Source organism: Limanda limanda, chromosome 3, assembly GCF_963576545.1.
Source record: "Limanda limanda chromosome 3, fLimLim1.1, whole genome shotgun sequence".
In the NCBI taxonomy this organism is placed as follows: domain Eukaryota; kingdom Metazoa; phylum Chordata; class Actinopteri; order Pleuronectiformes; family Pleuronectidae; genus Limanda; species Limanda limanda.
The window spans coordinates 5221661-5238633 of record NC_083638.1 but is presented as its reverse complement, the minus strand read 5'-3'; the positions used below and the strand labels follow the sequence as shown (position 1 = coordinate 5238633).

Genomic DNA, 16973 nt, shown 5'->3' with positions numbered 1-16973 from the left:
TCTTCCTTCTCCTGGAGGCTGGCAACGAGCAGGGGTTGAGAAAGGAGCACAGCTATCCACTGATTCTTATCAAAGGCGAGTTTTAGGTTTCTCTAAGACCATGGGTTAGTAATACAGCTTACCGTAGATAAGGTGATCCTACTTATATGGTCCAAGGGGAGAACACAGTGAACTGTTAAATAGAGAGGTGTCGAATAAGAGCTCTTTAAAAGCCCTTTTCAATCTATTCTTACACAGGTATTGCAAGTGGGCTAAAATATTTTGGGGTGAGAAGCCACGTGGGGATTACATGAATTTCCTTTGCACTAATTAAGCCCAGAATTATCTTAAATAAAAAAATTAAGGGCTTCATTGAAACGAAATAAAGCAACAGACCTTCAGCGATAGCTCCTGCTGCTATTATTGCAAAGCCGTACAGTCTTGCATTGCACACACGCAGTTGGACATTTTACAATGGCAACTTTACTGCTTGAAATTCTTGAAACAACAAATCTTTCACATAGAAGCAGTAACGTTTTTTTTTTTTATTTCCGATGAAGCTGCAGCTCAAGCTCCATGAAGTGTTTGTAAATGGTTTCGACAGGTATCCTTTCAATGTTTTCAGCAGAGTCGAAAATATTGTAAAAGGGTCTTGAATATTCACTTGATGGCTACATACATGATAAAATATCCAATGATTGAGGCTGAAGCCGCACGTAAATATTACCAGGTGGTTAAAAATGTAGACATCGAACTAAAGAAACAACATTGGGTTTGAAATGCTGGTAGAAATAAGTAGGAGGCGGAATATCAGACTGTTATTATGCTTAAATTGTTCGTATTTTTAAAAACCCTTTTACTATTTAAAGAGAAAAGGCTTTTAGGATGAGGACTTGTTAATGGCAAAGGGCAAAAGCTTATGGTTTAGGGTTGTTGTGTAAACTTTTCCAAAGCCAATTATGAGAATCAGTAAGCTGCTAACATTAGCCCTGAGACTCCAGCATCCAGAACCAACCCTAACTTCACAGTAAATGTGATAGAAGTACATGTTTTCAATGTAAACACTGACTTATGCACACACACAACTGTAGCTATTTAATCATGTTCTGCTTGGAAGTAGCTGGAATAGAACTGAAAGCTGTGTTGCCATCAGCAGCAACAGAGCTGGCAATAAGCTGGTGAGCTGGCAGGTTACATTAGAGCAGAGAAACACTCTAATCCATTCCTTATCATTTGTGTTTGTTTTTCAAGTTTTTCCTTTTTTGTAAGTATCTCTGACTACAGTCCTGTTGACACTGCTTCTGCGTGTGGATGAATCCAAAGCATGGCCGTCTTGCTATAGCTAGTTACCGTTGTTATAACTGAAGCAACTGGACAATCGCTTTAGCTGCCATAAACAGTCGTTATACTTTAGAATATAAAATAAAACAACAAGTCAAAATGGTACAGCAGAACATGTACAAATACTTGTTTAACCACGATGGTGGTTGTGATGCAGCGACGTCACTTCTCTAAATATGCAAACTTCTTTTCATTGCATTGTTTTTTCTCTTCATTTGAGAGGTGAAAAAGTGCTTTAATATTTGCAAAAATATGCTATTGTGTTTCTCGATATCTAAGTAATTCCAAACAGCTTCTCATAAGCTTCATCTGAATTTGAAGTCAGAGGAGAGGAGAGGATGACTCAGTTGCTTCTGGGCAAATCCAATATGATTACAGAGACATCTGGCCTCAAAACAACTGACGAAATAACTCAAGAGAAAAATCTCTTCATAAAAAATGGGGAAAAAACGACCCAGGATACAGGTCATTGGCTTCAACACGCCTATGTTTTCTTAAACATCCAGCAGGGGAAATGTACAATTTAGAGATATGTGAAGTGCCAGCATTATTCAAAAAAATTATGCTGAATCTTTCTCTTGCTACACTGACCACCGCCAACTTGAGAGGCAAGGAAATTATGCTGCATGTAAATCAATACTCTACTTTGCACACTAAGCCTGCAAAAGCATTTGATGGCATTTTTGCTCAGTGGACCGTGGCAGAAAAGGGCCTGTGCACTATGTGCTCCAAGAAATGTCACGACATATGGCAAAGGCAGCAGAAAGAAGTGGAGCTGAAGCTGGCAGTTGAGGCAGTATGACAGCAAAATCCCAATTGATTTTCAATACCCATTTTAAATGATGCCAACATTTAAATGGTTCAGTCGCGTTTTAAATTAAATTTACATACATGCTTTTGGATTCCTAGTAATAACTGATGTTGGACTATAGCCAACGTAAAACTCACGTGTAGAGATTTAAAAAAGAAATTCACAACCGCATGTTGAATGTGGTAAAATCTTCACAGTCACAGTAAACAGCTCTAAAAGCCTGAGGTGGATAAAGGTGAGTGATGTTTTTCATTATATCACATACTGTCTTTAATCACACAATACTACGTGTTCAGACATTCTTTTGCTGTGATTATATCCACCTAAACCTAATAATGTATGTAAATTCTGCTGAGATTATATTCTTGGTGACACAAATTTGCTGCTTTTCAAATAATCCACTCGAAAGTAAGGTAAAGTGGTCAGATACTTTTTTGTAGTTTCACCTCAATACCCTTCAGCTCTAAATTAGAAAGCTGACCTAAAAGCGTTTGGCATGAAGGCAAAGACGTTTCAATGAGACAACGCTGCTCTAAGGGAAAGCCTGTCATATTTGACATTAATTCCTGCTTGATCACGCACACAGGTATCTGGTGGTATATGGGACAGACTCTTAAGTCCCTGCTTCCTACAGCACACATCACTGGAGCCTCGTTGGAAATAACGATAATGATCACATCATACTGTGAAACTAGAGCTCATACATTAAGGCAGTCAGATCCAGATTGATGTTGCATATGATTGACCGGATGAAAGATCCTGAAGCCAAGATATACCATGAGTCCATTTGGCTTGTCAAAATAAAACATTCCAGATAAAATAGCAATGATGGTGAATCCACCTGGAACTCTCTGCCTGTGTTTTTCATCAATATTCAAATAATGGAGATTTTGCAATCACGTTTGAAAACACTGGCGATCTTCAAAACCCAAGCACTCAACATTGGAAGCACCTATGTTGTTTCTTTCTACGTTTCCCTCCAACTGGTTACATCAAACAGGAAAGTAAATATGTTCCCTTCGAAAATGACTTGTGTTAAATTATCTAGCAATTCAAGATGTCTTCTCATTTGGAAGATCAAAGACCATGTGGTTGCTAAGCGTCATTCTCCTTTAATGAGTGCGGCTCTAACTGTGTAAGAGACATGTGGCAAATACTTTACATTAATTTGCTATGTAGGAGCATTTTGTGAAGATGTATCAAATAATAAAAACTACTGGTGGATGTAGAGAATCAACCAAATTGAAAGACATGAAAATGATTAAATATACAAATTTCAGATCCATTCTCAGGATATATTTTGCTCTCCAATTTAAATTATCCTTTATTATTCAGTGATTATATACTAAAAAAATAAGATAGACTCACTGGTGTTAAGTGCAAGTGGAAGCTAAACATTTTTTTAGTTTGCTGCACACAAAGAGAGTAAGATTAATGGCTGTGGAGGCCTGGATGGTCTCCCTCCTCGCCTCCCCTCTTTCTCCTTACTTTCCTCCTCTGTGATGTCGCTCGCAGGAAGTTGCTGAGCCGACATGTCACCCACCCAGCAGAGTACAATTGAGTTTGTAATCTCTGACCCTGCAGTGGCAGAGAGTCTCTCGCTCCCTGTCTCTCTGGCTCGCCCTCTCTAGGAGAGATACTTGTAGTTATACTGCTGCTGGGTCGGTCTGGGCTTGGCTGGATAAAGATCTCTACTCAAATGAACACTCACACACACACACACAGGCATGTTTGACATGAAGCAATTGCAAAGGCATGCCTGGGGAATGTTGGCAGAAATGCACAAAATCAGCTCGGCGTAATGACTGTAGTAATGCCTGCTCTCACATTTGGATGCGAACAGGCACAAAGAAAAGTGATTAAATTGAGAGCTTTTTCCTGTTCCTGATATAATCATAGCAGGAAAACGCAGTCGCCCACTGGTTTTGAGCAAAGTACTTACTGACTACACCACATAACCTTCATTCATTTCCTCATTCCAAAACAGAAAGCTGGCACAGACACTGGCCTCATGAGGAGCCATTTTGGGGCATCAACAACAAACACCAGATGTGGAGATGGGAGATGAATGTCAAACATATTGATTCTGTGCTTCATTAAAGTGGAGGCCTAGAGTTTCCCTGTGGCAAGGCACCAACTAGATCACAACGTTAAACTCCACAGAGGTCTTGTTTAATGCAGAAACTGCTCAACACAGCCGGTGTCTTCATTTCAAAGAGAGCACAAACTGAGAACACATCCATATGATAAATATATAAAACACAGAAAGCAGCTCCAGTTACATATCTTAGGATCTAAGTGTTGTCTGCAGAAAACCATGCTGACAGAATTACAAACATCTACCTATTGAATTACATCAATAACTAAACAACATCACCGGCAGTACATGTTTCAGCTGTAAATATTCAAAGGCTGCTTTCAGACACACACTGAAGTCCGGACATTTTCATGAACGCAAATATATATTTATATAAATATATATAAATATCTGAGTCAGTTGCGGCGGATATTTTCTGGAAGTTGTCAAATTGAGTTAGTATTATTTGGAAGGTTTATTTATATCTTTATCTGCACCATTCAAATATTGCTAGCCAGCTCAAGAAGCAACTATTATCTTTCTGTCTTGCAACACTGCTAACTAGGAATGTGAAGGAAGCGAATGAGGCCTGATGTACGTTACATAAAAGGACATAAAAAGTGTCATAACAAAGAAAATCAGTTGATAAAATTCACAACAAACAAGCTAACTCACATCAACATAATAATTGAGGTGCAGGTAAATGTCTTTCTATTGTAAATCGAAGGCTCCGTGTCTTGTCATTCCTATTCTGTTCCAGTCAATAAAACTACTCAACACTAAAATTACCCTGCAGGGCTTTCTCTTTATGTGCTGAAGGATTGAACTGGAGTAATGACGATATAACGGCTTCGACTTAGCAACATTTTTCCATCTCAGAAACAAGAGTGAGAGAAAAAAAACTGTCTTCCAGCTTAGAAATATCTCACGAGTTGAGGAGGTCTGAGCAGAAACACGTCACATCGCTTTTAAAAGAGAAAAAGGGAAGAAATTGAACCTGTTTAGCATTCAGTCTAACACTTCATAAGGTTCGGCGTTTAGTTGCTTCTCTTTGATTCTGACTCATTTTCATCAACACTGCTGTCTTTCACGCCATCAAAGAGAACGTCTGAAATGTCTCTCATCCTGCCTTTATCATTGTTCCGAGATCCTGTGATCGGGATTCAGAGAAAAGGAACAACTCCCATTAAATGAGCAGAGCAAAATGGAGGAGCAGCAGAGATAATAAAGGGGGCTTAACTGTCAGTTTTCCTCCAGCAGCAGAAACCGTGTGACATTCATTGAAGTGGTCTGAGGACAGCAGTGAAATTCTAAAGAGTGTAGCAGACCATTTGAAGTCTGGCAGATGGTTCTATGTATTTTTCATGCTGTTGAGAACCTGTGACTGAGGTTTGGTTGGTTGTCATCCAGTGCCTGGGGACCCTGGGCTGAATGGATTCTACACACCACTGCAGAATCACATGATGTCTGACCTCTCCGCCATGGCAAACTGCCCAGCAAGGAAAAAGGGAGGAAGGGGAGGAATGCGAGTGTGTTAGTGTGTGACAGGGTTGTGCACAAAGAGATAGAGAGAGTGAGAGAGGGAGGGAGGGAGGGAGGGAGAAGGCAAAAGAGAGAAATGTCGAACGATTGCATGTAAGCGTGCACGTCTGTTCACTGAGCATCTACTGAATACTCCGCGCCAACATGCAACTTCACAGCCCTGACCTGTAAAACATACTGTTAAAGAGAAAGTGTGGAAAATATGGAGGGGGAGGGGTGAGGGTAGAGAGGGGGGGGGGCAGCCACTGCTAAGGATTCACACTATGCTAGAGAGAGAGGGAGAGAGGGAGGGAGAGAGAGGGTGAAGAAAAATAGCATTGCCTGACTTCCCTTCCTTTGGAATGCATCCAATGTATCCTGTGAGAGAGGGTGTGTGTGTGTGTGTGTGTGTGTGCGTGTGTGCGTGTGTGTGTGTGTGTGCGTGTGTGTGTGTGTGTGTGTGGCATGCTGGCAGGAAGGCTTTCAGCATATAAATATCACATTACCACACAAGGAAACGCAGGCATCAGTCCGAGCTTCCAGCCGGCCTAACAAGCACGGGAGCTCCACTCTGGAGGTCAGAGGGAGAGCTTGCACAAAATGGAATTCCACAGAAAGCAGCACTTCTTTTAACAGATAAGTGGCTCGGGTGGCAGGAATGTGATGTGGTATAAATCTATGGTTCCTGTTATCTGGCGTGCTGGCGTTCTACAGAGCTGTGTTCTCTATATACTGTGCTCAGATGGGATTAAGTACACAGTTTTAAAAAAGCCATAATAAAAAGAACATATAGGTTTATTTAAGGATAGTGAATAGAAAAAGGAACAATATACTGTAGCTCAATGAGCACTGAGATCACTAAATTAGTGGTCACGCAGATTATATTAACGGAAATATGGTTTTGAATACGATTTTATTTGTACTATTTTGATTCCTGCTAACTGTTCACATTAAAAACACAAATAACTGAACAATTTCCTCAAACCATTTCACTGGTGTTCCTCATGGATCAATTCCAGTTCCACTACTTTTATTAAATGTTATTCTGCCTTCAAAACTACACATATATGCAGAGGATACTGTTACTTATTTAGAGTTATAGGCATCAAAACATGGTACACACAACCTAACAATACAAAATGAAACTAGGATTTTAGCTTTCAACCTTCTCTTTAGACATGAAGTTAAAAAAATTAAACAATATTGAGGCATGCTACATGTCTATTCTATTTTATTGCATTGACGTTTGTCCCATTCAATCATGCTATTAAAAATGACTTCGCTTAATTTAGTTCCAACTGCTCGTGCACTGCTATTAGTGTCATTGCTTTTTAAGCCTTGATACGACTCCACAGCGTTTTGACTTGTCATAACAGCAAAAGCACAGGTGCTAGGAATAACATTAAATACTTGAGTGTCCCAGTGAGGCATGACAGCGTGACAGTGAGCCAACGTGAAACATGCCAGAAGCTGGACACTTACGTAAACGGAATCCAGACATCATTCATAATTATTTATACATGTGCTTTTTCCATTATAGCATGTCAAAATGCCTTGTAGCCTTGTGAATATTTCTGTTTTTTTGTTTTCATGTGAATTTAACCTGAATTTATGTTCGTTCAGCCATATGAACAGACTGTGACCAAATGACGACGGAGAAATGTGAAACATGAGTCTACGCCAGCTGGGAGCAACTGCAATAAAGCCTCCAGTACAAAGCATGTCTCAAATATGTGTCTATCTGATATACATACGTGCCAGGGGACCCGCTGTATGTCAGCCTTCAACAGACCCCAGGTTAATAAAACATGCTTATCTGTGAAACATGAGATACCACAGACGATATAACTTGAAAAACCCTCTCAGAATGATGAAACTTACAGATTACGTTACTGTGTCAACATTTCATCATCAGGAAATTCATAAGTCTCCGAGATCAGATAATGTATGTACAGATCAGACGCTCAGAAACAAAGCTCTGTCTTCCCGTCATAGACACATACAAATCAATACGGCCCTGAACAGTCACTGGTTTTGCTCTTACCGTGCCTCTCCAATAGATTAGACCTCTCTGAGTCATATTTACCAAGACATGCAGTTCTGCGGCTGATGATTTGCTCCGAGGAGCAGAGTAAGAAATCTCACCCTTATTAAGCGCGAGGATTGATCCAGTCAATTCTTTCACCGCAGGAGCAGGTTGATGGTGAGATTCGAGCTCAGTGTGGGGTGTGATGTGCCTTTGCTCGTGCTGTGAACCAGACTTAAGATCCGTGCATGTGTACTGTTAGGAATTTCAAACTTTTAACTATAGGTTGTGTCTGAAAGAACTCTTAATATAAAGCTAGAGGTAGTTTTAGCTAGATATAATGCAGATACAAATTAATTTAATAACCGTTGCTGTTTTGTGCCAATAATGTATCTTTTAGTTGTCCTCATAATTAACTTCTTGGATATTAAGCATATTTTCATTAGCTGTATTCAACATCAGACAGAATTCAAGGAGCTGTCCTTTCTGGGGCAAAGTCAGTATGACATTGTTTAGTTTCGAGGATGCGAATGTTTACACATTCACAGTCAAGATTGTTTTGATGGAGCAGACACAATAATAGTTTCTCAAACCATAATGGCACTGACTCTTTTCATAAAGGCGGAAGGGGAGGTAGGAGCAGTGGGTCAATAACATTACCTTATACAAATCATTATTTTCAACCTTTCGCTTATCATATTTAATATTTGGAATTTGCTAATAATGTTTGTACATCACAAGGATGGTCAGTCTCACAGCTGCCCTGATAGGAGAGTCGAAAAGAGTTTGTTATGGTTAAGTTGGTGCAGCCGAGATGGCTAGAGCAAGACACTTTCTACTCAAGGCTGAATTACGAGACAACATCAGACTGTCAGGGTAGATAGGGTTGCCCTAGCAACCAGCAGAGTAGCGTAGGAACATGACTGAGAGCTGCTGCTATGTCACTTCCTGGATTCGGTGACAAGAGGCGTGGGACTGCGGCTGGACCAATAAGGGAGATCCAAAGTGATTTGCGGTGACTCCCCTCCAAATATTCATAACCAATCACATCAAATCTACTGTTATAACTATACCAAACCGCTGCTGTTCGGAGCCATTTTCATCTTCCTACTGCTAACTTAATTAGCATAGGCTGTGATAATTGTCCATAGCTATGAATAACTCTTCATTGTATCTTTAAATAAAACATTTGATTGAACCAAAATCTTGGATCGGCTTCTCTCATTATATAGGATAAACCAACACGCCTTAACAGGACACACAGTGATGCGGTTTTGACTCCATTTTATGCACAATTTTACCGTATTGCTGTTGAGTGTCATTAGCATGTGTGAAGAAAACCATCTGCAGTAAATCCAACACCACCAGCTCTCTGCTCATCCTGTTTTAACTAGCCCACTCCGCCACCTTGCAGCAAAACACTGCAATTTTCAATCTGTAATGTACCTATCTTCTCCCCCCGCCCCCCCAACACCCTGCCTGCCCTCAGCAGGAGGCAGGTCAGGCGTATCTATCTCTCCACCCATTGCTGAGTGAGCACTGGGGGGTAGGGTGGAGAGACAGAGTACAGATCATAATGGCTGGCCAATTATCAGCAGCAAGGGGATGCTGGGGAGCTGGGAGGAGTGAGAGATTATGGGGGAGAATGGATCAATACACCAGTCAGTTTGTAATGAGGGAATGAATTGGTCCAAGTGAAGCAGATGGAATTCCTGCTCAGCCTGGGGTGGTCTTCCTGCACTGACTGTCAGAGGGGTTTCGGGTTCTTGGCGCCGCTTTGTACAACAGCGCCCCAACAGGAGAACGCCAGCCAGCACAATGGATCGGTGACATTCAAGTATTTATAACATTTAGTTTTAGTCGTTGGTGGTGATTCTCTCGTGCTCTCCTGATCTACCTACATTCCACTTTTCCTAAATATTTCATACATCACTAGGGGCAGATTTAGAAGAGCGTGAAGAATAATGGCTGTCTGTCCTTCACCATCCCCCTTTTAAACACCCACAGCTGCCAGCACAGGACAGTAAATCCTACACCTCACCCACTCGCCCATCCCAGCAGCTCAGCTCAGCCGTGTGCTACTATGCACTAGCATTAACATGCACTCCTCTACTCAAATGGAAGGAAGCAGGCTTAAACTGTGAAATGCTAAACGACTACCACCAACCCCCCCTCTTGTTTCTAAAATGGTGACTGGAATAAGCAGTGTAACCAACAGCTCAGCTTCATCATAAGACTTTTGGTACTGGTGTGCTTCTCTGGTTGCTTCACTAGTTTCAACATCTCCCTTTCTTTCTTTCTTTTTTTCTGTGGGGCCTTCTGTGGGGTGGGGGTGTTATTTATGGCTGCTCTGTGCAAGTGGACACACACACACACACACACACACACACACACACACACACACACACACACACACAACCTTTCACAGGATGAAAGGGCAGTCACACTGCCTGCAAACATGATTTTACAGCCCTGGGTGGAATGAGTGGTGGAGGAGAGAATGAGGACAGGGTACAAAAGGGGAAAGCCCTTAGATTTACGGGTCCCAGCAGTCAGAATGCAAACCATGTAGCAGCACACCTATTTAAAGTCTTTTTTTTTTCCCCCTCTACGAAATTCAGAGCCCCAAAGAAATAAGAGAAGTGTCTTTGTGCAGAAAGACAAATATGTGAAATGTGTGAGCACAGATCCATGGAAACACAAGTACTGCAGCCTGAAAGGGGATTGTAGCTTTTTTCATGCCTCTGCTGTTTTAATTGGAACTGAGAAATGTGCCATTTCCAAATGTGATCCGTTTCAGTAGCCCATCAGAGACAGCAAATACAAGCGTGTGTGTACATGTGTATGAGGGCATGGTTAGGGCATGTTTGTACAATGTGTTGCATTTTACGCATTTCTGCAGTTACACAGTTTCTCTGTGGACAATTCCAAGACGTGTAGAGGTTTGCACACATTAAAAATAACAAGAAGTTGCTGCCAACGTATCACCCAATGGCGTTTGTGTGTTTACAGGTTTACCTCTGTCTGATGTGGGAAAAGCAGAGGATATATTTAACCCCCACTGAGGCGTTTGTGGTGCGTCTCAATCCTGTTTTTCAAAATGTAAAAACCTATGACATATTTAGATGCGAGTTGTCTAATTATTTCCGAGCCGTGAAAAAACTAGCCTACATTCACGATTAACAGATGGAAATTTGGGGAACGTAAGAAATGTCGGAGAACATTAAAAATGCCAATCACAATTTCACGGAGCCTAAAATAAAAACTACATAATGTCCTCGTTTAGCTCAAAAACGAAATTTACCACCAAAGAAAGAAGAGAAAACCACTCACATCTGAGAGGGTGGAAATGGGAACATTTAGCATTCAAAACAATTGGGGAAAAAACACATTATAATAAGACTAATCTTCCAACAATTGACTAATCAATGAATCTACTACAGCACTTGTGTCAGCTCTAATAGAAACAAACATAATATACTGCGAGTGAGTGGGAGCAATGGACTTCAGAGTCTTTCCAAAAGCCTGAGGCAAAACTGCCAAGACGGGGACGGCAATGTAATTAAGTTTAAATGTGTTCCACTGACAGTGAATGGGCAGGCGACTCTGTATGTACAAGATGACTTAATGGGGGAGTGGCGCGAATTTTCCAGTTTTTACTCGCTAAAACTGCAATTAATTAAAGTAATTTGGGCGTAAAAGCTCGAGTAAACAGTTTACGAGAACAAAAAGGCAGCTCTGAGCAAAGCGCTGATGCAGCAGCTCCACACTTTGCCACATCAGATATTCAGAGTCCACCCAGAGTCCTCGTAACACTTTGGTCAAGGGAGGATTTGAGTGTCCATGGAATTCATAAAGTGACAGTGAGAGAAAGCTGCAGTACATTCTGTCCCTCTGTTAATAATCACAGGGTTCCATTGGCTGCTCGTGTCTCCTGCAGCTTTAAGACGAAATAGATCCTTTTGCAATGAATGTAACAGACTGAAGCCAGTGGTATGTGCATATATCACCATTCACTCTGGTGGAAGTTAAATGGGGTAATAACAGCTTAGATGTGTGTCACTGGTGAATTGTCCTGTGGTAAATACTGCCTCTAGTGGCAAATAGTGGGAGCTGGCAGGGAGCTCTTGGTGAAAAGGTGTAGTCTGACCTCTGCTGGCAGAACATGATATTATAAGAGTTTGCGTGGTTATTGAATGTGTGTGTGTGTTTGTACAATTTCCAAAAAAATCAAGGGAAAATGTGAAGTTAAATAACACATGAAAAGGTCCAGATCGATTTTCTCTAAGTAAGCATTAATTTGTCATTATTATTAATGATTTAAATAAAAGCATTTCTGTCTGATGAATAATAAGGTAGCTAAAAACATTTTAATCAAATTTCCATGATGATTCTTTTGTTGACACTAAATGTTGAAACAATACTACAAAAGACTGATGTATAATGCAAATAGAACCACATGATGAAACAATCTGGTATTCTATTTTATATAAGGTTTGTGCTTTTGTTGCTGTGCACGACAAGCTGAGACTGCACATCACCAAAGCCTCTGAGGGAGCAAGGATGGAAAAAGCAAAACGAGGAGGAGGAGGAGGAGGAGGAGGAGGAGGAGGGGAACTGAAAGTTTCAGCTGTCTACATACAACAGCAACTGTCTATCAAAAGACAACCAAAAGCAAGTTCCACATTTCTCCCTGTTTTAAATAAAAAGACTTGGATCAAAAGACAACCTGACTGACACTTAACAGAAAATAAAACCCTCCAAATCACGTGAGGTAACAAAAGTAAGTTAGCAAACAACATGTTACTTTTTGTGTGGCATCAATTCACACTTCTATTCAAGTTTTTCTGCAAATTATTGTCTCCTGTGTCGATTTAAGATGATCATGACCTGCTGTCCGTCGTTGTACTTCCATGATGTTTCTTGTCGTTTGCTTTAGCACCACAACCTGGTTCCAGACATGAATTGCCACCACATCTCATCTTTGCTCAGGATTAAACTGGCATTAGCTTCACATCTCTGGGGAAGTGAAGTTTAACTCACCTGTTCTCTGAACTGCTCCTGAGCCAGACAGTCACTCATGTGGACGCAGCCCAACAGGCAGCCAGTCGGGTAGTCTTTGGGAAACCGTGGCTCTGCACAGAGAACAAGAGCTGTCAAACATCTGCACTTAATTCTAAACAGCAAGAAACAGTTATCTTTGTGTATTCACATTATGTTTCCTGAATTAATCTGTGCACAGTATGTGTATGTACCTTTCTTGTAAATGTGGCGGTACATGGCTTCCACTTCAGCAATCTCCTGAGGAGTGGCCTTCTTGGCTGCAGCAGCGATCCAAAGACGACCTCTGTGTGACGAGTACCAGGTTCGACCCTCCACCCTACACACACAGACACACACAGACAGACACAGAAACACACAAAATGCGATGACACCTTTGCTTCAACTGAACAGAAAACATAGCTGCATAGGCTATAACAATTCTGTGAAAGCTCATTCTGGATTTGGTGTAGTCTTTACCTCTTGATGCCTTTGACCAGCAGCGAGGCCCATGGCTGGTGCATGCTGAGGCACCAGCCTCCGTCAGACATCTCCTGCAGCTCTTTGTCTTGGAGCCGCAGCCTGTTGCGTCCTTCGTCTCCCTTGTCCTCTGGCAAATTCTTTCCCTGCTCCAAGTTTCTCCTGTTGTTCCCACTGCCTCCAATGTTCACCCACTACAAAATAAAGTCATGTCATCCCTTATTATCATTGCCAATCAATACTAATAACATCTTTCATGACTGTATAAAGTTACTATGAGTGCTATTAGAAACAGCTGTCAGCCATACCCATCACTTTCAGTGTAAATTAAACTCGTTTTTTTACTAATTTTGATTGTAAAATGTCAATTAAGTTTGATAATGGTACAAATGACCAGTTTAAAGCCAGAACATGGGAATATGCAGTGCTGAAGATGCACCACAAGGGGGCAGTATTGCTGGGCCGAGTGTATCTCAGTAAGGACCCACCTCTGGTGCAGCCTGCATTATGTTGGGGTTGACCAGCTCTCTGAGGTTTTGGATTCCACCTTGTCTTCCCGAGCTCATCTGTGATTTGGAGTCATTGCTCATAGCCTTGAGGGTCTCGTCCAACCTGTACGTTACAAAACATTTCAAAAGAAGAAGGTTTTTATCACATGACAAAACAACGTGATCCTGCAGCCTTGATTCAAGTGGCGTCAGAGGATCTTACTTGCTGTAGTACTCGTTGAGGTTGTTTCCTTCATCAACCACTTGTCTACCAGCAAAGTCCAGTGTGATCTTCCTGTCCTTGCGAGAGGCGTGGCGCATTTCTCTAAGCTCCTCCTCCTTCCTCCTCAGCTTGTCACGCTCGCCGGGCGACAACCACTGATTGGATTCGGTCGCAAAGTAATCCGACTCATCGTCCAGGACTTGTGTTCTCCGGACACTGGGGTTGGAGGGGACAGGAAGCAAAGAGTATGTAATAAATATTATCATTAAATTAAACGGATCACTCATCTTGACTGTGTGGTTTTTGATACCTGTTCTTGTCATAGTCCAGCAGTTTGTCTTTGTGCTGAACAGCCTTCTCCAGACCGGCCTTCATCTTGGCCTCTTGGTGTGGAAGATAATCTCTTTCTCCAACGTCTGTCACCATAATAAAGAACATTTATAGCATCAATCCAAATCATGACTTCATTAATTTCTTGTATTTAATAATTCTGCCCAGTTATGACACTCACCTCCCATCAGCTTCTTTCTCAGCTTCTGGCTTTTGTTGGAGTCTCGCTGCAGAATCTCCTGCTCCTCTCTGGTGCAGACCTGGACAACATGAAGAAAAAGAACAAAAAACACTGAGTAATTATAACTAAACAAGAACTAAGAACTGTCAGATTGTGCATTTACATACCAAGCTTCCACAGAAGAGGCAGGGTCCCGAGCCCTCTTGCTGACACGCGATGCGACCGCAGCTGATGCAGTTGTTGATGAGCGGATGCTTTTGAGCAAGGCAATCACAAGCATGTCGACCAGGGAGTAAGACTTCGAGCCTGTCCTGTCCGTCTTTAGCATAGAGATTGACATACTTATTTTTCTTCTTTGTTGAAGAGGTGCTGCTGCTTTCTTGAGCCTGAGAGAGGAGAAAATCCAAGTTGGAACACAGGGCAAGAATAAGCAAGACAACACAAATGAAATGGATCATCTACAAATGACCTTCATGAAATAAGTGATAGGAGAACAAATGTTTACTCACCCTCATCAGATCGATGGGGGTTTTGACAGTTTCGGGCTCAGGCTCCGATGGGCTCGCAGTCATCACTTCCTGTTTGTTACGGCCTTTACGTTTAGACTTCTTCTGGGAATCTCTGGTCGGGTCTAGTGAATCTAAGAAAGTAGAGAAAATTACCTTCACAAAAAAGGAGGATAGCAGACCTGAGAGAAAAGCTGATATCTCAGTGTATTGTGTGTGTGGCATTAATAGGAATTTTAATTGTTTACCTGATGAGAAAGATTCCGCAGGAAGATAAAGACTCCCAGGATCTGCTGCATATCTTTGAGTCCTCCTCCATCTGCAGAGGAGCTCGTCTATAAACATCCTTTTGTCCCCATCCGTGCCCTGGAGGAGGTCTCCCACATACTCCTCAATCTCCTCAGCCGATTCAATGGAGAGGATGTATCTGGACAGCAGAGCGGCATAATAAGCATTTATAGATTCAAGCTCTTCTAGATTCTAGCTTCACAGAAGTGATACAAGTATAATCATGTGGGGAAAGACTTTTGCAGGGAAGCTGTTGCACCAAAACAAACTTTGTAATAGATGACAGAACAATAATAGTGGATCATGGATCATGGACTATGATTAAAACAAGACAGCTTGATATACAATATGTCTTCTCACATATTCTAACATACATTGCTTCCTCCTTCATCTTTATCTGACATTTTCTTATATCACAAATTGTGATTAGTGAATATAAGCTGTATAGAGAAAAGATGATTTGATTGATAAGATAAAATACGGAATATAATTAAATATGATAAACAAACTACGCATACAACAATGAAATAAGACAATTAAAGAGATATTTAAAAACCAATTAATATGTAATAACACATACCGAGAAAATTAGCAATAACTTAGCCTATTCAAATTGTGTATTTTTTGGATACTTAACCACAATAATATTGTGTAGTCACTTGTAATTTTGTCTGAGTTTGAAGTGTATATATCTGTTGAATATCACGGGGTTGATCCCATTTATTTAAACAATATTCATAATGATATTGATAATGATGTTCGAGGGTAAATCATTCAGAATCCTTATCAGCACTATTTAATTCCTCTTTACGTCTGTGTGACTTATCTGTTTTGATTCATAATTAAATAATTGATTGTGTAAGAATGTTCTAAACTATTAAAGATACTGTAGTCGGCCCCAAAAGCTCGATATGACAAATGTGTCACCTTGAAAATGATAATTTAATGGTAGTTCAGGCAGAAATCAGATGATAAACGTGTCAGACTGTTGACTTGCTGCTGTGAAACCAAACTTCTTTAGCTGTATCAGAGGAAAACAAAGCACTCAACCCACAGATGTACAATTTTAACCATTTTATCACTCTTATTCAAACACGTCACAGCTAAAGTTAGCTTTAGCATCATTAGCTTTAGCATCGTCAGCCGGTGTTTCGCAGCTTCAATGTTTCTTACTGGACGATGTCGTCACACGCCTCCAGTCCGAACACGTGGTGTAACTGGTCCAGGATCCACCGCAGCAGCTGGTCCGACATGTTTCACTTTGAAAAGACGTCAAACTCAAGAGTTCGATCCAGAAGTTCACACAACGATGTGGACGTCAGCGAGTTTCCAGTCGGAGGAATAACAACGCCGCACAGTAACGAGTGGCACCACGGAATTCCATCCGGGGAACAAAAGCTGCGGAACAAAGGTTCCGACCACATTCTTCTTTTAGTTTTATTGGCAGTTGACAAACCAGCTTATACATGAATTACCGCCATCTGCTGGAATGGAGTCGGAATCAAGAGTATAATTGTTACTTTCAAGCAGTAGTTCACGTTCATTTGTTCCATTTTGTATTAGGATGATGTAATGTATTCTGACCCCTGACCTCTTAATCAAGGATCTATCTATCTATCTATCTATCTATCTATCTATCTATCTATCTATCTATCTATCTATCTATCTATCTATCTATCTAT

At 41.1% G+C, this 16973-nt stretch overlaps 1 protein-coding gene across 1 annotated transcript in view; it reads right to left on the bottom strand.

The window, feature by feature from the left end:
- The window catches only part of trip4 (thyroid hormone receptor interactor 4), a 66248-nt gene extending 49632 nt beyond the window's left edge, over positions 1 to 16616 (bottom strand). Inside the window, exons 1-11 of the mRNA XM_061068329.1 lie at positions 16465 to 16616; positions 15252 to 15430; positions 15007 to 15137; positions 14665 to 14883; positions 14498 to 14576; positions 14297 to 14402; positions 13987 to 14202; positions 13764 to 13887; positions 13276 to 13469; positions 13011 to 13135; positions 12799 to 12890 (exon numbers count right to left, since the gene is read on the bottom strand). Coding sequence (XP_060924312.1) covers positions 12799 to 12890; positions 13011 to 13135; positions 13276 to 13469; positions 13764 to 13887; positions 13987 to 14202; positions 14297 to 14402; positions 14498 to 14576; positions 14665 to 14883; positions 15007 to 15137; positions 15252 to 15430; positions 16465 to 16544 — 1545 coding nt within the window. The 5' untranslated portion in view covers positions 16545 to 16616. The remainder of the gene's footprint in view (positions 1 to 12798; positions 12891 to 13010; positions 13136 to 13275; positions 13470 to 13763; positions 13888 to 13986; positions 14203 to 14296; positions 14403 to 14497; positions 14577 to 14664; positions 14884 to 15006; positions 15138 to 15251; positions 15431 to 16464) is intronic.
- Positions 16617 to 16973: the final 357 nt, after the last annotated feature.